The sequence below is a fragment of the Leptonychotes weddellii genome, chromosome 7 (genome assembly GCF_054177405.1).
Source record: "Leptonychotes weddellii isolate Sample4059 chromosome 7, ASM5417740v2, whole genome shotgun sequence".
NCBI classification, from domain to species: domain Eukaryota; kingdom Metazoa; phylum Chordata; class Mammalia; order Carnivora; family Phocidae; genus Leptonychotes; species Leptonychotes weddellii.
In genome coordinates this window covers 92,433,765-92,458,398 of record NC_138375.1, presented here as the reverse complement: position 1 = coordinate 92,458,398, position 24,634 = coordinate 92,433,765, and the positions used below count along the sequence as shown (strand labels likewise).

The following is a 24,634-nucleotide window of genomic DNA, read 5'->3' as shown; positions in this document are numbered from 1 at the left end:
CAACAGGCACTCCAGTGCTAAACAAAACAAAACAGAACAAAAAACATATGAAGTAGCCACAGTGATAGATATGGAGGCTACACATGTGCCCAACAGCATAAAGTACATTTACCAAGAATGATCTAACTCTTATCACTGCTGAATATCCAACACACCAGCAACAAAGACTGATGCTGACCTTCCAATATGGCACCATTGCTTAGGAAGATCAACCGGTCACTTAGTGAGAAGTTGACTATATTGAGTCCTTTTCATCTTGAAGATCCAGGGGTTTTCTTTGTCATAGGAACAGACCTATACTTCCAAGGGTAGAGACAGGAGTGCCCCCCACCCCCCGGCCCTTGTCAATACTCACAGTAACACACTGTTATACTTCTCATCCCTGTCACTCTGGGTTCTGCAGGGTTAGAGATTCTCATCCTCAAAAAGGGATACACTTTCACCTGGGGATACAGCAAGGGTACCATTGAATTAGAAGCTACAGCTGCTATCTGGGCATTTTTTGTTCCTTGTCTCCAGGAACCAGCAGATAAAGAACGGAGTCACCATTTTGGCAGAGGTAATCAACCTAATCATCAGGAGGGAGAAGGCTGTGGTTACAAAATGGGTCATGGAGGAATACATGTGGAACCCAGATCACCCATTTGGGTTTCTTTTGGTACTTCCTTTCCTACTTGTGACTACAAATGAACAAGTATAGAAACTTCATTCTGAAAAGGGCATGTGTCTTAGTCCACTTGGGCTGCTATAACAAAATACCATAGACTGGGTAGCTTTAGCAATGAACATTTATTTCTCACAATTCTGGAGGTTGGGAATTTCAAGATCAAGGTGTTGGCAGGTTCTGAGACTGGCAGAGGTGGTATCTGATGGTGACAGGGATCCCGACAGGTAGTGGAGGAAGGAGAAGATGAGTTTTGGCTGTGTCTCCTAGGCTAATTACAGTAGTGGGGGCTAAAGTTTTTCCCACTCATCTTCCTCTTCTAAGTTTTCCTTCAGAAAGAGAGGCCCACTGGTATGCTGGAGGAGATGTTCCATGAACGTACATGAACAAGTGGACTGGAGTCATACAAGGGGTGGACCGTGGTAGACAAGGGATGAGTCAAGCAGTGTCTCTTCAAGGAAGGACTTGTATCAAGCCGTCAGTCAGTAGACAACCTCTGGCCACTAGTTCCTTCAAGGTCTGTCCCTGCTACAGAGTCACACCATCCTGAGGTCCTGCCCTTTCCAGGGCAGCCCATACCTGGTGACTGAGCAAGGGGGTGGGTGCAAAGGCCTGGGCATCTCTGCTCAACATGGCACAACTCTGATGGGCAATCCTTGCGATGAGCTACCTGCTATGTTGAGTGAGGCTTAGCAGGCTTGTATCACACACAGTTTGTCCTCTCTCTTTACTCAGCCTTCTTTCCTCCCCTTTCTTTTCACTGGCTCTAATCCCTGGAAAACATCTTGCACCCAGATTTGTCTCATCATCTACTCCCAAAGAACCCAACCTGGTACATGCTTTGGCGGCAAATGAGGAACTTGCTAACTAGGTCATTTGGAGCAACTTATTTCACTCTGCCAAGCCTCCATTTCTTCATCAGTAAAATGGAAATAAAATTTGCCTCTCAGGGTTGTGTGAGGTTTGAATAAAATCAAGTGTGTGATCACCTAGCACCGTGCGTGGTGTGGAGTGGTGTATGATGTTTAAAAGGGAAGCCTTCTCAGAAATGGCGACTTTCCATGTCGACACAGCGTTGTAAGCTGAGAAGGGAGAGCTGAGTGTTCTGTCTTCTGGCCACTTTGTTGGTGACAATAATGGCAAATTCTCACATAGCATGCACCATGAGCCAGGCACTTTTCAAGTGTCCTGCATATATTAACTCATTTAACCTACAAACAACTTGGTGAGGAAGGTTCCGAATCCCATTATCACAGGTGAGGAAACGGAGGCACGGAGAGGTTCACAAACCAGTCACAGGTCTCAAAGATTGCAAGTAGGAGAGTTGGGCTTTGAACCCAGGAACCTGACACCAGAACCTATGCTCGTGCCCAGTATAGTACATGGCCTCTTGGTTCGACTGTATCCTACAAAGAACTTGACGCAGAGTAAGGCAATCTTGCCGCTCACTTCCCACTTCCTCATGACACCCTTCCAGAACTAGTTTTTCTGAATGGGCAAGATAAAGAGGATGAGGAAAGTGTCACCCCCCTGCAGATGGTCTGAGCTTCGTGAATCCTTTCTGAAACCTTGAGGCAGGGAGAATCCAACATCTATCTCCCTGGGGTTGAAGCCCCAAAGGGAACTACTCTGGCAGAAGGGATGAGGGCAGGAGCGAGACACTGACAATGCTGGTTTCCTAGCAAAATTTCAGGTATTTGCAAATAATTAACTCAGCCTTTTCAACATGTCTTTATTTGCTTAAATTAACAAAATATAGGTTACATGCTATTTTCAGGTAAACTGCTTTTCCACTGAAGCAGAAAGCGATATTCACAACTTGGGTTACTACATACTTGGAGTTTTCATATTTAAATAGCAAGCCAGAATTCTGTACAAAATCAACATTTGGTGTAATGTTGTCCAAATATGCGAAGGATTTTAAATGTTAGCTCTGTTACATTTTGTTCCAGCAAAGCAGACAAAGATCATGATTCAAAATGCGATGTTAATATTTTATTAAATGTCTTTAGGGCTTAATAAATACAGTATGCACATTGGACTTTCTCATGCCGCTACTCATATACAAATATACCAGTTACCCTTGTGGGGTTATGAAAGGTCAGCCTCAGTCTATGGCCAATGGGGAGTCAAATTTTTTAAAAAAGAAAGAATGAGAGAGGAATTAGAAGGCAAAAAGAGGGAGGTGATCATAGGCCTGAATAAAAAGGATAAAAGAGAAATACGCCACTTGGCTGGTCAGTTGGCTGTTTCAGAGTGACAGCGGTCAAAAGTCTGGAAAGCTTTCGGTAGCGACCTATTTTCAGAGTGTTACAAGAGGGTGAATGTTATGCTGCCCTAGCCCTTAGAGTGCTGATAACCTTGGACGGTTTTGCCCCTCAGTTCTCTCAGGGTGACCCCCACGTGCTGTCCTTCAGGTTTGCATTCTCATTAATTAGCCCAGTAGGCAAGGTTGGCCAACCTTCCCTTAGCTCTGCACTTACACATGAGGTATCCATGTAATTTCTCACCCAAACTGGGATACTTCTGAGAGTTGAGGTAATACTCTTAGCAATTATCTTGGGGCAGAGGTATAAACCAGGGTTGGTCCAGGCAAGTCAGGATGGTGGTCACTCAGCAACATACAAAACCAAGATTTTAGCCTTAATTCTCACAAGGTCAGTGTATATTTTATATTTATCATCAGGCTAGATCTAATTAAGTCTCTCATACCCAGAGTCAAGAACTAAAAGCAGGCTTTATAATACACTTCCTAACACTTTTTAAATTACTTTTCTTAGGCATTTTTTCCCCTCAAAATGAAATTTTACTTGAAAGGCTAACATGAAAAACAGATGAAATGTGAGCCACTTTGAGTGAAGAGGGTGTGAGGGCTGAGAGTTTCTCCTTCTCCTCTAGCAGCTTTGGAGGGACCTAAGAGGGACCTCTGGCTCCTTGATCCACAATTTGGAAACCATCATTCTAGACCATACTCTCTCCATCTCTACATGAACTTGATCCTCAAACATTCCCATGTGATTCATTTGGTTGGAAAAGACTAGAGCTTGCTATTCTAGATTTCCTGGTTCTGGCGAGGCATGCCCAGAACACACTGGAAGTATGTCTTCAACTACTATAGGCTACTGAAAGAATGAACTTGTAATGGGACCCTGACAGCTGGAGGCCTCACAGACCATGCAGCCAGCCTCCTGCATGATTTGATCAGAGGCACTAATGAACTATATCAATAATGACTGGAAGGCAAGTCACCCCTCCAAGGACTTGGGACACTTTCCCGGCACAGAGTTGGGCTTGTACCCACAGAAACCCAAACTATTTCCTACAGCATCCCCTTTGCAGGAGCCTGACCTCAGGACACAGGTGGCGGTAGGAAACCCAAACAGCTTTGGCATTTGCAGTGGTGGTGAGGCTGAAGGAAAGAGCTTTAGGCGAGGGGGGCAGGAGAAATGCGTCAGGGATTGACAAAGCCCATGGGGGGATGATTAGAAGTCAGTGAGTGTCAGGGGGAAGCACCTTGGCCAAGAGAAAAAGCTGACATCCAGCAGTCAGACACGGGCCAGGTCTTCTCAAGAAATGTACTGGAACTTGAGGGGGAGAGAAAGCAACACAATAAACAGTACCTCGCTCTACAAATAAGAGTTGAAACTACCAACCAAGAGGCAGTTTTTACATAAACACAGACACAGTACCAGAGGGTTACTGCTTATGGTCAGTCACAGATCTGCAACATCCCGTGAGCACTGCTTTACTTGGCACTGGTGCCTAAGGAAAGCCTACTGGCTGGGTTCAACCCACCCATGACAGTCATGGCCACTCACTAGAATCATGATTCAAGCATCTAGGAAGAAATAATGAGTCACTGTAGGCTGGCTATATATTTTTAAACATATTAGGTGACCATAAACATCACAGGCATCATCTTCTAATACAAAGAGTGTGTGTTTATACAGTGTGTGTGAGTGTGTGAGTGTGTGTGTGTGTGCACACATGCACATGCATGCGTGTGTTTGTGTCCTTGTGAGGGTCTTATGGAACAGGTAAGAAGCCCTAGGTCAGCAGTATGATTTCAAGGTCTCCTGCTCCATATTTTAATGAGTCTGAAGCCAGAAACACATATTCATGGAGTCCAAGAGAGCCACCCTATTAGCCCAGTCAGTCTTTCTCGATCCTCCTGCACAGAAGAATCATCAGGCGGAACCTTTTAAAAAACACCAAAGTTGGGGCTCCACTCTAGACCAAATTAAATCAGAATCTCAGAGCTTGAGGCCTCAGCATTGGTATTTTTTTTTAAAGTTCCCCTAGATGATTCTACTGCGCAGGCAGCATTGAGAACACAGTCCAGAATCTCCCTTAGCAGTAATTAGCTGATGGTGATTCTAATATTCTAAAGAAGCAGCACTCAGATTGCAAGACTTCCCGACCATGCCCCCAGCTCCGGCGCTGAGGAGAAAGCCACTGCTCAAGGCGACAGCTCTTCCTGCAGCTACTTTATGGGGCACGGGGCCTCAGAACAAGGTTTCCAGGAAGGAGCTCTGCTCAGGACACAAGGGGTGAGCCTGCAGACGCTGACCACTTTGGGGCCATCTGACAATACGCTCCAAATGCCACATCTGATGAAGGCAGCTGGAGCAGAACAAGGCAGACCCAGGCAGGAAGCTCAGAACTGCTGGTTTTTCATTAGTTGAAATTATTCATATTTTCTTATATCTGCAGCAACCACTTGAGAATATCCTCTTCAATACCTCACTCTTCTTGTCATTTCTGGTATGTTGGCTTATTTAATAAAGGTGATTTTCATATATACAACTAGGAATGTTTTCATCTATCTGGAAAAATATGGTAACTTGCACACATTCAACTAAATCATCATTGATAAGGTAACGTGTCAAGCACCATATTTTTGCAACTAAAAAAAATTTCCCATGTATTGCATATTAGTCAAAGGAAAATAGAATTTCTAAAAGCACCTCGGCATCAGCTTACAATTAGGTCTCTAGAATATGTACAGTCTATTATAGTGGAGATGCATAAAATAGCACTGAAGAGGACCCTGCATGTGTGTTAGAAATCAAGGGGCCAAGGAAAGACCTGAGAAGCGTTTACATTACTGAGGACAAATCCCTGCTCATGTAGTCTGAGCCATTTATAAAGATTTGCACCATTTGCCAGTCTCCAGCAAATGACAACTCATGCAGAAAGCTATATTTGAACTGCCTAGTTCTCATTTTCCAAATGCAATTTGAAAACTGTCCACTTAGATACCTAAAAGCACTGCTTGTTTTTCCATTTTCCTCTCCAGTAATTCTTTTAAACTCTCATCTCTGTGCTTGAAGTACAAGTAATCAGAAAAGGAGGGGCCCCTCCGGGCACTCTGCAGAGCCCTGAGGTGGAGACACTCTTCTCTGAGGGCGAATTCTCTCTCTGGGCTGCCCTCTGCCCCACGGCTGTCCTTGCTCCTCTCCTGGTGCTCTCCTTTGGGCTTGTCCTCGTCGTCGTCCTCCTCTTCCTCCTCACAGGGGTCCTCGAGTGCCCTGGGAGCTGGCTCGGGCTGGGTGGGTAGATCGTGGGGTGTGCAGGGCTGCCTGCTCTGTGGGGCCAGGCCCGGGCTGTCTCGCTCCACCTCATAGCTGGTGTCCTCCTCCTCTTCCTCGTGGCAGGGGCTGCCCCGGGCGCTCTCCCCATCCGACTGGAACACTGGCCCCTTTGCCCCACGCTTCTGGGAAAGGTCAAAGGGCTCCTCTTGTTCCAGACTCCTGAGCACTCCTGCCGTCGGGGCCAGGGCAATTCTCCCCCTTCCAAAACCTGTGAGAGCAAAAGCAATATTCAGGCCCCAGGAATAGCTGTGAAAATGGGTCATTGTGTGGTACCCAGGGCCATTTAGTATAGTTTCATTTTACATTTTAAAAACAAATTCCTAGGCGCGCCTGGGGGGCTCAGTTGGTTAAGTGTCTGACTCTTGATCTCAGCTCAGGTCTTGATCTCACGGTCGTGAGTTCAAGCCCTGTGTTGGGCTCCACGCTGGGTGTGAAGCCTACTTAAAAAAAAATAATTAAATTAAAATAAAAAATAAAAATAAATTCCCAGTAAGGCTATGGAGAGATGGGCCTTGTCACAGATGTAGTTTACATCAGTAGAACTCCTTTAAGGTAAATCTGGCAACATGTACCAAAAGCTTAAAATAAGCATAGCTCTGACTGAGCAATTATACAATTGAGAATTTAAACTATGAAAATAGTCATACAGGTGCACAAAATGTATAAGGATGCTCATCACATTTTTTTTTACAGTGAAACTGAAATGATAGAGGTTTACTTAGATAAATAATACAATGAACCACATGTAGAAGATGTAGAGACCTACTAATAGTCATAAAAAGGTATTCTATATATTTTAAGTAAAAAACATATTTATCATATATATTTATAGTGCAGTCCCAATTTTATCTATCTTTATCAAAAAATATCTGGAAGAATTTACATCAAAATCTCAAACATTAGGTGATTCTAACATTTTTCTTTTCATTTCTAATATATTTCTTATTATTTTCAGTGAGCATATATTTTACCATAAGAAAAAACAAAACCATAACAAAGGTATTTTCATCTTGAAAAAATTATATTTACCATTTTGGGCCAAGAAGGCCACGCCATAACTAGGCCCCTAAGCACAGATAGAGAGAGCACAAAGAGATCCAAAGCCGCTGTGTCCAACCACAAGTATCTCTGCTGTTGGGCACAGCCATGCGCAAGGGGCTCACTTTTAGTTTCAGTTTGAGGGCCCTGCAGGGAGGGACTTTTCAGGAGCCAACAAACACATGGTAACATTCTGCCCGATTTGATCTTGAAGGTCTCTGGTCCTGGTGAGCCAGCAATCAGGCCCTGAGGAGGAGGTGGGAACAATCAGGCTTCCAGGGTGGGAGCACGTAAGGGCAAAGGTCCAAGTCAGCCTGCCTTATGATATTGTCAGGCAATGAAGCTGTCTATAGCTTTAATCATGTAAGGGGCACGGGGAGGATCTTTTTAATCTGAGTCATGATTTTTGAGCCATTTCAAACACTAGAGTGAAAAAGTGCTAACACCTTCTGTAGATGAAAACATTAAAATTGTTGAAAGTCTGTTAACTTTCAAAGCATCTCTCTGATATATAGTGATGCTCTTTATTTTTCCAGAAGAATGACAGAGTCGTTAGGTGCCTTTTAGGATTTGAGCCCCCATGTGGGGTAAGACACGATGACCAGGGTAGGCTTTCAAGTGGAGGACTGTCTCCTCATTGCCTTCTGTCCCCAGGCGCAGCAACTGAACAAACTTCACCTATTCTGGAAAAATCCAGGCCTATGTTTGAAATTGGCTCAGGCAACTAGAGATGCAAAGAATAATTCAGGAGAAAACCAATCTTGGGGAAAGAAAATGGCTTTTATTTTTTAACCAGAATTTTTTCAGAGTTTTTGCATAAACTCTAGGCTTTGTTTTGTGATGACCACAGCTCCCTGTCACTCAGGAGCAGTGTAAGCTCAGTGGGTGCCGTGAAAAATAGGAAAACTATAATCATTCTGTTTCATGCTGTGGGTATACGGGTGTGTTGTATTTATGAACACGTGTGCCTATTTGACCAGCTCTCTGAGAAGGGTAGGAGAAGCGGCCAACAAGAACAGATCACCCCATGTGTTCACCTAGTGTAGTGGGTGCCAGCTTCATTCAGAAATTCTGGAGTTGGAGTCCCAGTTCTGCCTTCAGATTTGGTGTATGACATCGAACAGTTTATAACGCCTCTTGGTCTTGGTCTCCTCTTACATAAAATGGGAATAACACAGGCTACTTTGTGAAATTGTGGGCACAAACAATAGTATTTCTAAAGTGCATGGCACTGCGTTTTAATCACACCAGTATCAGAAAACAGCAGTTCACAGCGTTTTGTAAGTTACCTCAGTGTGTGCCTGCTCTCCCCCAACACGGACTTTCCAGGGAGCAAAGATGGTCTCACTTCCCTGGTCTCTCTGGCAGCACGTAGCGTGCTGTTTGGGATAGAGGTGCATTTCTTGCCTGCTTGTTGAAGGACCGCTTGTTTAAGTGACTAAAGAGCAACCTGCTGAATTTAGTGGATCGGGAACCTAAACTCTTCACAGCTAAGGGCCCTGGGACTGAGAAAATGGAAGAGTCAAGAACTTTTTACTGGTTCACTGAGGACTCAGTGAGGGGAGGCAGCAGCCCGTGCTCTGCGTATGGGCCAATTAGCCCCACCAAGCAGGAAAACTGTCCCTGGGTGCATCTGGTTGTGAACACGAGGAGACCTAGCCTGCTACAGGTACACTTCTGCTAATGCAGAGCTTACAGACCTGTTTTTTATAAAGGAAAGAAAAATCACATGTCCTTTAACAGCAGTGCGATGAAAAAGATCCACTAAAGGCTTTAGGGTCAGGAAGGTCTGTGTTCAAATCTTGACTCTGCCACTTTTGAGTTGAGCAGCTTTGGGAAAATCAGTATCTTGAAGCCTCAGTTACCCCACCTGTAAAATGGAGGTAATAGAAGTTCCTCTCGCCTTGAGTTGTTTAAAGATTAAAGGAGACAGGACACCTGATGTGGTGTCTGGAGCAGAAACTAGTAACGGTACTGACGGGTGTCGTTCGGATATTCCAATTTCTCCTCTATGATTCACTTTTATGCACTACCTTCAGATATTAGCATTCTATTTGTTATAGTAACATTGTAAGACTCTTCTTTTTCCTCTGCTGTGGTCTTGAAAATTCTGATCCCTTTTCAACTACAGGAATAGCCCCCCAAAGTAAAGCCCCCTAAAAACAAGTTCAGCTCCCTTTTGTTATCCACTGGCCTCAGCAGCCTTGGGTGCTTCCTGGAAGAGTGATTACCTTGAGAATGGAGGCCCCGCTCCATGACCCCGTGCTTGACTTTCATGTGGCGTGTCAGGTTCCCCTTTAGGGTGAATTTGCTCGGACAGTAGAGACACTTGAAGGGTTTGCTGTCAGAGTGCAGGTGCATGTGACCCATTAGGTTGTGCATCCGGTTGAATTCCTTCCCACACAGCTGTCAGAAACAATGATGAGGATAAGACAGGTTACTCATGGTGGTGGGCCCTCCCCAGATGAACCCACACCCAGGCCCACGTGAGGATGGATGTGCTACTCCTTTGTTTGGATCTTGGCATTTTAAGCGGCCTCCAAGTGAAATGTCCCCAGTGACGTCAGGGAGGGCCTGGATTGTGCCCGGCTCAGAGTGGAGCCAGTAGGAATGGACTCATGAGATTGTATTCCTATTACACAGTGATTTTTAAACACAAGGCAAAACTTGCAGACCTATTTCAGCTTCATTTGAATGCAGGCTGTAGAAAAGGATAAAGGCTGATGTGAAAAACAATGGCTCAAAGTGTGCTTCACTTTAATCGTAAGTGTATGATTACTTGTTTAATATTTATGGAGCATTATAGCATGGAAGATACTGTCCTAAGTCTGCCATGGAGTATCACATCTAATTCTCAGGTCAATCCCATGAGATGGGTGCTGTTATCACCCCCATTTTACAGAGGGACAAAATGAGGGATTAAGGCACTCAGCCAAGGTACACAGCTAATGGGTACTGGAGCTGGGATAATGAACTAAGGCCACTAGACACCAGAGGCCACATGGTAAACCACCACACCATCCTGTGTCCCCTCAACATAACTCTTCTGTTAGACTGTATCGTGCAATGTGTTTCTAATTTTTTAATTTGCTTATTTTGGGGATGGATGTCAAAATTAGAACAGAGAGCTAAAGGAAGGAATATGTCTTCTCTATGGGCAGAGATTTGAAGTACTGAAAAATATTATCTCAGCTATACAAAAAGTAAACATGTTTTATTCATTTCTTTCTTTTTGTTGTTTTGTCATTTCTTCTTCCAACAAAGTGCAGATGCATGATGGATCAGAACAGTGGTTCTCCAACTTCTTTTGAAAGAACTGAACTGCCTTTTCGAAGGCAATTTATGCAGATGCAGAAGGTGGAAAACAGAATCTGCTGCTCTGGGTCTTTTCCTTCCTTTTCTTGTCCCCAAGCCCTAGCAGAGCAGGGTTTAGAGGATCCAGCCCTCCCTCAGCTGTGCTGGGAAGAATAGAAAGAAGGGTTTTCTGTCTGTGCTAAGGCCAGAGTGTTAAGAAGGAACATCTTCCTGCCCTCCCCAAACTCAGAGGCCCATGTCGTGAGGGCAGCGAGATGGGGGGAGAGATGGCTTGGAGAGAGGACTCAAGGTAAGTGTCCCCTGAGGCTGACACCAGTTTTCCTTTCTCACAGAGAGAGATTTTCAGGGATAGTGTTGGGGATCCTGGATTGAATGTTTATTAAAGAAGGCACTGTTTCTGTTAGGTGGCCTTGGAGATGAGACTTAACTGGCCCTGGAAGAATGCGCAGACCTAACAAACAATGACCTTGGGAGGCCAGCCGAAAAGAATGCTGGGTGGTAAGAGGCAGCCAGCTGGGATGACAACTTTGTCACAGATAATCCACGCATGGATAATGAATAATTGGTTCTGTATTTTTAAATGATTCATATTTGGGGGTTTTAAGTACTTTTTTCCCTTTTTACTTCCTTACTGGCAAGAATGAATTTGGCATACTGGTGTCCCACACTCAGTATTCAGAGCATCTGCACACCACGTTCATGTGGAAAAGGTGACCCAAGAGGGAAAAGACTGAGAGTGTTGGTCTAGTTTTAATGTCCTGGGGAGAAGCCCTACGTGTGGGATGGATACTTGCTTTCTTTTATTCTCAATAGAGACAATTTAGTAAGATGAATCAATCTGTGACTCAGCTTTGCACATGTGTGGAAGTTCTGGTAGAGTATTACTTATTAGCTTAGCTTAGTTTATCCAGTTCTCCATCCTGACTAAGGGGGAAAGAAAGCTTTGAATCTAGAGATTCTACATTAGGTATTTCCACTCATGATTCATTTTAGAAAAAGTATATCTCATTTGGTTTGTGGGATGGTTCCTGATTATTTGGAGTGAGGTTGCAGCAAAAGATCTGAAAACAGCAGAAGCCCTGGGTGGTTAAGCACAAGACACGTGGAGCTGGAGGCTGCAAGATCAGACTACTGCACTAGTTCAAGCTTGGATGGGTCTCATGGTAGTTTAAACCAGACAGAATTGAAGAGATGGGTGCCTTCTGTACTTGGCTCCTATAAAGGAGACATTCTACTTTTAGGTATTACCTCTACTTGCTAAGGTATTAGAATCTGGACTTGTCTGAAACGGTTTTTATAAAGGAGATGGAATTTTAGCCAAACCTTGAAGAATGTATAGGGTGCCATTTGTTTTTGTTTTGATACAGAATGAATTCTCTTCATTAAGTAGTTTCAGGCACTCTATTCAACCTTAAACGATAGGCAACACAGTGATCACAGCTGTGATAATGACCAACTATTCGCTGTTGCCACAGCTGCTGTAACTTAGAGGTCAGAGGGATCGTGCAGTTCACCCGCCCCAAGGTCCCACTTCCCTTTCCCCTTCCCCATCCCACTCCCACCCCAACACACAGAGATGTGTGCACACATCAGAATGGCTACTGATAAGTAATTTCCAGATTCTTTTTTAGCTTTAGACAAGCCACATTTTATGATCCTTTAACATAGCCCAGTGTGTATTTTTCTAATATAATGTTTTTCTAACTCAATTCATTCACTCCTGAAAATCATGAAACATTTTTAGCGGTACATGAGTATATCAGGACATTAAAATGATATTGTTCCCTGAAGTCAAAGCATATGGCTTTAGGGAAGGTCCACTGTAGGGCATGACTGGTCAGCTATATTATCAGAAGGTGACTGGTAGAGGACACTTATTTTTGTGCTGATGGTAAAATTTATTTTTTATATATCAGAGTTATCCTTCATGGTTTATGGTAGCCTACTGGACCAACCGATGGAAAGCTTTTGCAGGGTTGAATGAAGGTGTGTCAACTCTGAAAGATGTTTGGGGCACTAACACTAAAAGGAACCCTAGGTTATCTTCTGAAATGCAAGGGCTACCTTCCTTTTCTTTGTGGCCAACCTCAATATCAAGCACAGGGCTATCCACATAGTAGAAGATATTTTATGTCTGTGAAATTCAGAGAGAGACCTCTCAGTCACTGTTACTGAAGAGAGGCCAGAGAAAGAGAACTGGGCGAATTAAAGATGGCACCCTTGGGTGGGGTTTGAGATGTGAGCTCCAAGAAGAATCATTATAGTAGAGAAAGGGAAGTGGACTGGAAGGAAGAAGAAGAGTTGGGAGGGATCACCAAAATGCTAGTTTCTTTTCCTGGGGAAAGCAGTCAGTCTATGTCAAGGCCCCTGTAATCATGAGGTTTGAGGCTAAGAGCTTACCCAAGTCAAGACTTGCTTAATCATCTCCTGCCAAGGTCTGTGGGGATTAAATTAAGGTGGCTGTCGATACAGGAAGCTACTGGAATGGTGACGTCTCAGATGTCATGGTGCAGGTGGTCATCTCAACCAGTCTGCCCCTCCTGAATTCTCAGTTGCTCTAATGAGGGGTATTCGTGTGCCTCTGACATTAAATCTCAGCTTCTCCATCAAAGACACACTTTTATGCCTACTTTTTAAATGGAGGGGGACCTCAACATTTAATAGAAAATTGGAACAAATGTTTTGAACTGTCCTTTAAAAGTGGGTTGTACGAATCATTAGGTTTGGAGATAGCAGAGCAGAGAGGTGATGGTGAGAGCCCAAAAGGATAGAGAACTTGCTCCATTTTCTCTTCTGTAAAATGTCAATGATAATAATAGTTTCTTATGAAGGTTGTTGTAAGGATCAAATGAGATAATTCATGCAAAGGTCTTGCCAAATAGTAAGAGCTCAATAAATATTAGCTCTTATTATTATCATTACCATGTACATAGCAGACTCCTTTACATTCTGGAAATAGAAAGATCTTTACAGGTAAGAGTGCTTTTTAAACCAAATTATTTGGAGGAAATATTAGAGGGAGGACGAAGTAAGGAATCCTTTGAGCAAATACTTGCCAGGTCACTTGAGACGTACAGAAATGGAAGGAGTTGTGCCTGACCCAGCACTGAGAAACGTGGTTGGAAAGAGAAGAGTCATCCTGAATTGCAGCCTTTGGGAAAGCCCTTTATGCGGCTCCGCAATCCTCAGCCCTTTAAATAGCTGGCCGAAGCCCTGTTCACTCCTCTGAATTCTGGCCTCCTCCTGCCCCGTCCCTCGCTGTCCAGGGCCTGGAGGCACCTCAGGCCACTTCCCGTGAGCTGCAGTGACAATGCAGCCAGCCAGCCACACCGAGAAGCCGGCTTCGTGCAGAGACTGGGTGATGGCAGCAGGCAGCCCTGGCCAGAGGCCCACAGAGCCAAGAAGAGGCATGCCGCTTCGTGCCACCCAGCCTCATCTGAGCCTGAGGACTGAGATGCACCAGGAAACCTGTGTTTTCCTATTCTAGGAGAAAAGGTCAAAGAGCTGAAGCCTGCAGCCGAGGAGAATGGCCTCTGCTAAACTGCCCTTCCCTTACATTCTTCTCTCTCTCTCTCTCTCTCTTTTAATAAGAAGGGTGTTCCTTTCCTCAAAGGGAGAGAGAGGGAGGGAGGGAGAGAGAGAGACTGTAAACTGTCCAAAAGGACCGTGAGAAAACAGGAAGCTTTGAAAAGTACAAGAGAAAGCAAGATGAAATCTATTTGCAGGCGGGCCCCTGGGGACATGTGAGGCATTGTTAAGCAGGCAGTTCATACAGCTATATCCTTCCTTCTGCTGAGGAGGGCTTTGCTGCCAAAAGGCTGCTATCTGGTCACTGCCTTAACCCCCTCCATGCCAGCCTGAGAGCCCTGACCCAAAGTTCTGGGCCCCTCACAGGCCCCAGCCGGTTTGTCCCCCATGGGGCATCCAAGAGCTGGAGTGCCAAGCAAAGCCATTGTGGCAAAGGTGGTGGGACCCTTTCCAAGGAGACCTCATCCTCTTCTATCAGCTCTGCCCTCCGCCTTCGAGCCTCTGCCTCAGACGAGGCTGCAGATGACCTGGTGATTCATAACTTAGGCAGCTCCCGGCTTCACCCATCTCAAAGGAGAATTTGTCCCGGAAATTCTGGATGGCTGCTTTTCCTGGACAGGTTTCCCAAAGACGGCAGCTGGTTCTTTGCTATTATGGAGTGTGGCTGCTACAAGGATAGCATCCAAATCAACCCCTGCGTGCTTACGCAGAATCTGGGAAGCATATTTCTGAAACATGGCTTAAGTCTACAGGCACAGGTCTTTGGAGATCCTCCAGCTGGCTCCAAGAAGCAGGGAGTCCAGAAGTGGAGCCAATAGCAAAAGAGCCCAGAAGGGCAGTAATTTTTTTTTTAAGAAAAAAAAAAAAGAAATATAGAATGGAAACCTCTCCTCTCCTCTAATTTTCCGTCCTATTGTTAATGCTTAATCTCACAGTGAGCAAATGTTTCTGCTTGCTGTGGACAGCTGTTTCCACTGAGCATGGGGCCAGAGAGAGCCAGTCCATGTTGCAACGGGGCTGGGGGCGGGGGGGAATGCTTTAGGTTAGGAAGGATTTTTAGTGGTGAGAAACCCAAGAAAGTAGAATCTGTTACTTAAACAATCTCCCCTTTTTACAAGGTTTTGGGTCAAAGAGACAGAGCTAACTCTTGGAACATGATTGGAGCAAGGTCTGCCTCCTTTTCCAGCCATGTCAGTCATGTAAAGGGAACATCTCCTCCCTGTTACCCACAATAAAGCTTGGGTTGAGTTTTCTGGGCCTCTTCTCCAACATCGCTATGCAGTCCGCCAGCAACTCATCTCTGACTGACTGTGAATTTTGTAGCGATCAGCAAATGGCCCTCCATTCCATACCCAACTCCCAAAGTCCCATCAACCTCCACTCAGGGCCAGATTTCCAAGAATCCACAATGACACTGATGGGGAGTGAAGTCACAGGACACAATATCCTACAGTGGGATCTGGAGCTAGTTTACAAACACATAGAGCCCTGTCACATATTCTGTAAACTCAGACATGCACTGAAATTCCTTTGAAATGAAGAAGGGTGATGACACAAAGAGGACACCAAGCAGGGGAGCACTTAGCAGGGAGATGGGGACAAGGAGATGCTTCTGGCACCTCCCTGGAGGTAGATGGCTCTTCAGTGAGGTGACTGACCCCTGTCCTTGTTTCAGAAATGTCTAAGAATGGAGAAGGGCCACCTGCTTGACTAAAGTACCTTTCAACAGCCACTTGTTTTTTTCTAATGATAGATACACTCTCCTAGGCAGCCTTCTGACCCATAGTGTAGTCTCCTGGGAAAACCCCTCCACCAGGGAAAGGTGGCCTTTGCAGATGACTCGTCCAATTCCTGCAACAGGCCCATCTGCTACTGAAGAATATAAACTGTGCATCATCTCAGAGCTGGCATTTCATCCTGCAATCAGGTGGTGTGAGCACACATACAGAGCCTAATGCACCCTCAAGGAGAGGTCAAATTGAGTTTCTGAACCACAGAGTGGAACCTCAGGCACCCGTTGAGCCCTGTATGGTACACTATCATTGGGGTGGATGGTGGATGCCCAATGCCCATAAAGCATTGGGCAAAGCTGGCTCACTGATCACTGGGCCCAGGTTGCACTATAATATGCAGTCTTCTGTGCACTGGTACCAGAGAGAACCTTCTAAACCCTCAGATACCACCTGGCTCAAGAAATTCTCCAGGCCGTTCCAAGGCCCTTGAGGTAGGCACACAGAACTGCCCCTATGTCCCCAGATCAAACCCAGCCTGCAAGTCCTTTTTCTGTATCGGCTCTGCTCCCTGACATAGCCCTTGTTTCAGAGATATTTTCTGCCTGGTTTAACCCCTACTTCTGGACCTGAACTGATGAGGTGGAAGTGGGAGTTGGCTGGACTGGACAGGTGTGGAAGGGACGGCAAGCATGGCTCCCTTCGTGTTTTAACAAGGTGCATGTTCGGCCACCAGTTGATAAGATAAAAAACACAGTCTGTGCTCAAAACCCAAGAGTACACTCAGCGTAACACATGAAGAGTGACCGACAGCGCCTGTTTGCACCCCCACTGTAGGAAAGAGCAAACCCCTGGGCTCAAGTGGGAAGTGGGAAGGAAATCAAGGGTGCCTAACGAGAGAGCAAAGAGGTGGGATATGGAATCCACAGGCTCGTGCAGCCAGGGCTGGCTTCATGGACATGGGACCAATGCAGTCACACAGGCCCCAACTCAGAAGGGTCCTGAGTTTAACACCTTGAAATTCTTAATAATGTTTGAACAAGCGGCCTCACATTTTCATTTTGCACCAGACACTATGAATTCTGTAGCTCCATCTGCATGCAGCTTCCTCCCCCTTCGGCTCAGATGACTCAAGATGGACATAAATTGACTTTCAAACCACTGGGAACTTGAAGGAAAGGAGGGGAAACACAAGTGGGTGGCAGGAAAGGGCTGGAGGGAGAAATCTCCCTCCCCCACCTCCAGAGAATGCTCATAGAGGTCTAGGGAAGCTCTGGTTCCTGACCCCTCTCACCCCGTCCAGGAGTGGCCAACACAGGAAAGCAGTTAGCTTCACAGGGGGTTCCTTCAAGTGGGGAGGGGGGACAGGGGACATGCTGTAGAGGGATTAAAGCAGGAACAGCCCCTCGGATGGACAGAGCATATCATCGGGACCCTATCAGACATGCAGTAACCGAGAAGGAAGACTTCCATTTCAAACAGAGAGGCTCTAACTGAAGGTGGGGTTCCCCTCTCCTTCCCCCTCAGCCCTCTCTTCACAATGGGGATGACACGTGCCCGTACATTCCTTGAATTAAACTACCCAATCCTCGGCAAGATTCCTTCTCACTCTGGAGGTAGAGAAGGGAAGCAATGTGGGGAGGGGATGGGAGGAGAGGGGAACAGTCTGGAAAGCCCAGGCATTTCTAATACCAGTCATTGCCTTGAGTTTTACAAATCTCCAGCTCCCACGTTAGCTCCGCTGATAAAATAAAAATCCAACCAGGTTAACCTGATACAGACATTTTAACGAAGATGCTCAATCCTTGCACTCCATGGTACTTAGGAACAAACGAGAAACACTTCAGATGACTGTGCTCACAGTTATTCCCTGACCCAAACAAGCATTTCTGAGGTCCTCAGAGGGGCTAACCTCAGAATCTCATTCATCTTGCCTGGGAGACCTGCCCTCAAATGACACGGCTCAGTCCAAGTGTCAGGAGGGCAAGGGGGGTGGTATGAGACAGGAGGGGTAGTGCTAGAAGCCTCTGTGACTCCTTTCTCTATTCTACTTATTGGCTTGTAAGGAGAAGAGGACTATACCCGATTGCTCCTTTCTGGAATGGGAACTCTCCACATCACCTTCGTCCTTTAACAACCTCATTCCCCAAATGGGCCTTCCATCCTCAGACCTCCCCTACTGGCTCCCTCCTCCCCCCTACACTCTGATTTCACAGTGAGACAAACAGGGCAGGATTCTCAGGGACCGGCTAAGGGCTGGTGTGAGCATAGGTGGTGCAAAGAGGAACAGAGCAGCAGATGGGCCTGGGGTTGGCCACAGACCTACTCTGAGCCTCGGTGACCCCCCCTGATGACACAGTAGAAAGTTTCCTGGAGGTTCTCCCCCACAGGGCATTAGACCAACCCTCTGAGTCCTCCCCAGCTGCATCCCTCCTGGGGCCCACTGCCCACCTTGCATTTGAAAGGCTTCACGTCAGAGTGGACGATCATGTGCGCCTTGAGGGTCTGTTTCTGCACAAAACTCTTGTAGCAGAGGTGACACTGGTAGGCGCGAATGTTGGTATGGATCAGCACGTGTCTCTTCATGTTGGCCAACAGAGTGAACTCCCGCCCACAAATCCCACATTTGTGCTCCTTCACGCCCTGGAGGGAAGCAAGATTCCAAAAACGCTGTGGTTAGCAGGTAACATGCTTTCATCAGAATTATAATCTCCATTTTCTCTTTGCCACACAAGTCCATGAAGAGCTTGGTGACAGACGCTGAGTCCCACATGGTGTGGCATTAGCCTTGTTAATTGCTGTTTTCTTGAAAAGTGTTGACTACATAATCTTTTTCGTTTTCTGAAAACCATGAACTAAGCCAGACCTTTAGAGGAAAAGAAAGCTACTGCTCTTGTTCCTGCTGCTACAGGGGTTAATTCTACAGCAACAGTTCTGGGGATTAATAGGATTTTGGTAAGAGCACTGTGGAATGATATGTGAAATGAGTCTATAATCCACCTTTCCTGATAATGAAAAAATAAAACCTTCTCCAGTGATACTATCATTTCTCATATGAAAACCACTGTTTTCTGGCGTTCTCATTAATGGACTGGAAAATCCCAGAAGAACAATCCTTATGCACACTTGAATAAATTACAACGCTTGAAATAGTCTCTTGGGCTCCCACATGTCATGGTGACCTCTGTGATTTGGCTATGGAGCCTCTGCTCGGCTAGCTTCTGCCCTATAGAGAAATTTGGCAGAGGACAGCTTTCTGAATTAGAAAACAGGACAGAAGGAGACTTTCTACTTTCCTTGCTGTTTATGGAGAAGTGTTTGAATTCTTAAGCATCAATGCCCTCAATTGAAAGCACTCCCAGGGACTCATAGTGTAAGTAGAGTATTAGCTATTCCTGACTCACCAGTGCTTTCCTCAAAAGGCCTCTACAAGCCATCTTAACACAGAATGACTTTTCAGAAGGAAAACTTAGAGAACCATGGCATTAAAACTAAGGTTGTTACAGGATTATAACAAGTTGCTTAGCTAACAATTGTACCTTATAAAACACATATTATCTGGTATCCATAGTGACTTAGGGAGAGAGGAGTTCCAAGTATAGGTCTGAGTCTCTCTGCCTATATGTCCATTTCTTTAATGTGGGACATGATAAAACATCCCTCTTCAGTTTTGGTGAGCCCATGGCACCCAAGGGCGAGTCCACGTCTCTGCCCAGCCACTTATGGGCTGTGTAACTTTAGACAAGTCTCATGGCCTCTCCTGGGGATGGCTCCCTCATCTCAAGATGTGGTGGTGGATATGAGAATCAGGTACTCTTTCCAGCTGGAATACTCTTGAGTCTAGATGATTGTAGATGAGTATGAATTTAGGCTAACAAAGAGACCTAAATTTTAATGCCCTCCTAAGAAGATGAATTTTAACAGTATGTTGCATATTCAAGCCATGAGTTTAAAATTTTGAAATTAATAAATTAATCTTCTATAATTAATTTTTATGAATAAAAATTATGTTCTTGATGGGTTTCAAACATTACTTCAGCATCTTGTCAAGATTGCCCCTCCACTTGCCTATGATTCTGTTGTCTTGCGACCAAGGAGAAGAATCTACTTATCACTGTTTTCCGAATTCTCTAAAGAGTAAAATTCACACATAGGCTGGCCTAGAACTCAAGTGAACGCAAGGCTGGACACAACTTGGGGAACAAAGGAAGTGACTGTGTCACTAATAGGATCAGTGAAAGCACAGAGAGGGAGCCCGTGGGGGTTGTTAGGAGTGAGGGAGGTAAGGGGGTGGAGAAGGGGAACAGTTGACAGTAGCGTTCAAGAGCTGGAGTCCCAGATTCTGGGTGACTGCCCCATGCCTCAGTGCCTTCATCTGCAAATCTGGAGTAGAGATACCTGCAGGTAGCTCTTAGAGTTGTTGAAGAGGATTAAATGAGAAGTAAAGCACCTGGTACACAGCAAGTGTTCAGTAAATACTACCTCTCACTATTTGCTGACACTGTGGATTAAAATGGGTTTTGTTTCCTAATTCGAATGAGACATTTCAGATACCAGGTTGTTTTGTCCATTTTTGACTTCATTTTCTACTATCTTACAGAATTTTTATATGTTCTAAAATGCATCTTTGGCTCCTTTTCCACACATGTAGGAGTCCTTGAAATCAGCATATGGTCCCCTTTGTGGCTGAATCTCAGTACAGATTCTTTGTTGATGGTTCCTGCATTTGGCAGGTGCCCCCTCTCTGGATGGAAGCTACGGTGCCTTTTGCAGGGCAGGAGCTGTAGAATCTACAGGTGCACTGCCGACAGGCCAGCCACACATTTCGTCTCTGCTGCAGAGCCAAAAAATGCCCCTGTTGTGTCCTAACCTATCAAATGAAACCCATTATAGCAGAGTAGAGATGTTTTCTTGGCTGGGCAAAATCCTCCACTGACGTTTCTGAATTAAAGAGTGGGTTTTAGAAACTCTGGCTTACTAGAAGTCTCTCCCGCCAAGAAAACCACTTGAGGTCAAAAGTGTGAGGGGGAGAGGTCAGTGGGGCAGAGCTCCCCTCCCGGAAACTCAAAGCAGACCCAAGTCAGCTTAGCTGGGTAAGATTTCAGGGACATGACTGGGGCCTTGCCTTAGTTCATCCTGCAGGACTCCAGTGCTCTGGTTGCAAGCTAGGCTGAAATTAGACCCTCGGGCCTGTAATTCCCAGGGAAGATAAAACCAAAGCAAACAGAAGGATACTCTCTCACTCCTCCCAAAACAAACCACAGGGCACTGCACCCAACTAGGCGGGGGCTCTACTACCGGAAGCGCAGGCCTTGCTGGACCCAGAGCCATGTGCATATGAAGCAGTTCTCACAGCTGAGCGAGAAAACGACCCAAAACGGAGCCACGGCTTCGGCAGCAAAGGACCAAGAGAAGTCTCTAGAAGAAGGCTCTGATTAGGTTATCCCAGGCACAGAGCTGGTCTTGGGTAAATGAGGCCTAAGGCCACACTCATGCTAGGGCCCTGGATGACGTTTCCAGAAACCGAATTTTAGCGGTTGTAGGAGGCTAAGAAGCAACAGCACAAGGACCTGCTGTTTCCTTCGGCCTTCCTCACCCTCTTTTCCGAACTGGCCACATTATTTATTTCGAGGCCCATCTTAGACTCTAGAAGGCTGGAGGGCAAAGGACGTGCTTGCTGGTCTCCTCAGCGTCTGCCATGTCAAGGCGAGGAGGGAGGTGAGGACTCAGGGAAGCAGCCCCTTGCGCAGGGTTGCACAGCCCCTGCCGTCCCAGGCGGGGGGCGGCGAAGGGCTCCTGGCCCCTCCCCTCCAGGGCTCTGCGCCTGCTCCCCAAGCCCCGCCCCCACCCCCACCCGCCGGCCGGCCCCCGCCGCCGTACCTTGTGCGTGAGGGAGTGCTGCTTGAGATGGTGGGGCTGCACGAACTCCATGCCGCACTCGGAGCAGATGTAGGGCCGGATGTCCTTGTGCTTCATCATGTGGTTCTGCAGCTGGCTCGGGTACTGGAAGGTCTTGTCGCACTCGGAGCAGCTGTACTGGATGGGCCCCCGGTGCGTGGTGAGGTGCCTCTTCAGCTGGGCCAAAGTGGGGAAGTCGAGGCCGCACTCCACACAGATGTTCTCGCGCCCGCTGGCGTGCTTGGCCTCGTGGGCCTTGAGCTCGCTGGGGTAGGCGAAGCCGCGGCCGCACACGCGGCAGTTGTGCGGCTTCACTTCGCTGTGCTGCATCATGTGGCGCTTCAGGTGGCTGGTCTGCGTGAAGGCCTTGTGGCACACCTGGCACTTGTGGGGCCGCGTGCCCTGGTGGGTCAGCATGTGGGTGTGCAGGTGGCTGAGCTGCTTGAAGAGCTTCCCGCAGCGGGTGCACGCGTGCGGCTTGATCCCGCTGTGGCCCAGGATGTGGGTGACCAGGTTGTACTTGGAGGTGTAGGACTTCTCGCAGGTGGGGCACTGCCAGCGCTTCTGCGCCCCGCCCACGTCCACGTAGTAACTGTCGTCGATGCGCACGTTCACGTCCACCCTCTCCACCTTCTGCTTGGTCTCCTCGCTCTCCTGAGGCTCGGCTTTGCGCGGCAGCAGCGCTTCCGGGGGCTGCTTGGGCAGGAAGGTGTGCCGGCTGAAGGGGAAGGGGGAGGCCGAGGGCATGAAGAAGGGGAACATGAGGCCAGGGGGCACCTTGGGGTAGTAGGGGTAGGGCGCGGGCAGGAACGGAGCGGAGGTCGGCTGGGGCCATACGGCGCTGGGCTTCACGGGCTCCTGCTTGACGGGCCTGCCCCCTAGGTGTTCCAGGGTGCGGTAGAACTGGAAGCCCACATTGCACAGGTCGATCATTTGCGAGTCATACTTGGGGCGCGGGGGCTGTGGGAAGAGCAGAGAGAGGTTCGGAGGGCCGTGGCTTTTGCTCTCCTCGTGGAGGACGAGAGGGGCTTCTTCTGCAGGGTGGTTGTAGGGCATCTTGGTGGGCATGCTCTTCCGTTTCCGAGACCCTCCTCCTTCAAAGACCCCCGGGAATCCATCTAGGTGTCCCGGAGGAGGTTCATACCGAAATTGGGAAAAAGGCCCCCGGAGAGCTTCTGGGAAGGGGTGTCTTTGGGGAGCTTTCCCTCGGGAAACCACTGGCTGCAGGCAGTGGGGAAAGGAGGGGGCTCTCTTCACACCCAAATTGAAATGCACATCCTCATCTTTGATCATCTTCATTTCCTTCTGCATCCTTGGCAATTTTCCTTTAAAGAGAAAGAAACTTACTGTTTAAAAAAGAGTCCCTTTTTTTCCCTGAAGGGTTCTGGCTAGATATCAGTACTAATTTATGAAGAGTGATACTTGTTTAATACTGACCCTCACTTATCCTAGGGCTGTTTGAGTATCACATTTTTTCCCCTTACAAACCCGTTACTAAAGTGGAAAGCCCTGGCCTCCTGGAGTGGGACCCTTGAGGTCCAGTGTAAATCCACAGCCACAGAATCGTAGCTGGGGGTTGGTGGGGGGCGCTTGGGAGTGCACTGGACTGGGAAGAAACCTGAGAACTCAACTAACCATTGTGCCCACTTAAGATGAGGCTACAAAAAAAAAAAAAAAAAAAAAGAGGGTAACAAGGCCCAGACAGATGAAGTGACATGCTCAGTGCACGAGTCAGAACGGGGATGCATTCTGATGTGGGTTTTCAGCCTGAGATGGAATTGTCATCTGCTAATGGTGACTTACATTTGTCTTTGGGGTTGTTTCTGTTCTGAAGGAACCAATTTCCCGTGCCCCTCCCTGTCTTGGGGACCTTTGCTGCTGGAGGATGAGAGTACTCAAGTCCACACAGGTGAAGAGATTTAACTGGTTAACTGGGATCTCAGATTTTCTGAGTTACCCACTCTGAGCAAGGTGTGCTGCTGGGATATATCAAGTGGATGAGGTCAATGTGATTAAGAAAAGCCTGAGCCAATGTCACAAAGTCATCTGGGCAACTTATGCATTTTCATCTTCCACCTGGAGCAACCTCAGGTGAAAATTTCCAAGACTGGGAATCTCTAAAACTGCGCTTGCGTCTCCTCCTTCACACAGGTGTCGGGGTAAAGCTTGGCTTTCAGTGACTCCTGAGGTGCATGACATTTCCTTGCTGAGCCATTTACTGCATCCTGGTGACTACATCAGGTATGTGTGGGAGAGCCTGTGGGCTGGAGTCTAAATCAAGGACTCTGCTTCCTTTCACATGTCTCCTTGCCATTTTTCTACACTCCTTATGTGGATAGTGGTAGAAAGAACCAAGTGGCTGACTCCACGTTTACAGTGAGGGCCCTTTGTACCCAAATCCTCTGAGCTCGGATGGGATACTTAGGGCCCTGACCCTGTGAGATTGGCTACATGCTGAGCAATGTAGGGTGAAGGTCCCAGGGGTGAGAGGGCCAACAGCTGCTAGTGATTTTCTTCAGTCCTTGATGAAGAAAATGTAGATTTGCAAGGACCTGGATATTCCCAGAACTGCACATGTGTCTTCATGAGAGGTTTGAAAACTGCAGCACAGTTAAAACAAAATGGGCTTTTTTATATTGGATTACCAATTCCATACACAGAGGATCCAACTGAGAGAAAAAATATGTCCTTTATTATATGAATATTTGGGCGTTACTTAAAACTGTTACATAAAATCATCAGAAAATGAAAAAATGTCTATTAAACTTTGTATTTATGTGGTGGGAAGACAGTCCTGGTTTGTCTTCTTTCCATGGGTTTGGGGCTTAGTAATTAAGAGCAAGTGGGGGGTGGGGTGGGAGGGATGG

At 46.7% G+C, this 24,634-nt stretch overlaps 1 protein-coding gene across 5 annotated transcripts in view; it reads right to left on the bottom strand.

Annotated features, from left to right (window-relative positions):
• Window positions 1–2,379: 2,379 nt before the first annotated feature.
• ZNF366 (zinc finger protein 366) overlaps window positions 2,380–24,634 on the bottom strand; it is a 70,556-nt gene continuing 48,301 nt past the window's right edge. For all 5 annotated transcript variants that reach the window (XM_081826771.1, XM_081826767.1, XM_081826769.1 and 2 more), the window contains 4 exons: window positions 21,750–23,092; window positions 18,321–18,512; window positions 9,528–9,702; window positions 2,380–6,466 (listed from right to left, as the gene is read on the bottom strand). In XM_081826771.1, coding sequence (XP_081682897.1) covers window positions 5,919–6,466; window positions 9,528–9,702; window positions 18,321–18,512; window positions 21,750–23,078 — 2,244 coding nt within the window. In that variant the 5' untranslated portion in view covers window positions 23,079–23,092 and the 3' untranslated portion in view covers window positions 2,380–5,918. The remainder of the gene's footprint in view (window positions 6,467–9,527; window positions 9,703–18,320; window positions 18,513–21,749; window positions 23,093–24,634) is intronic.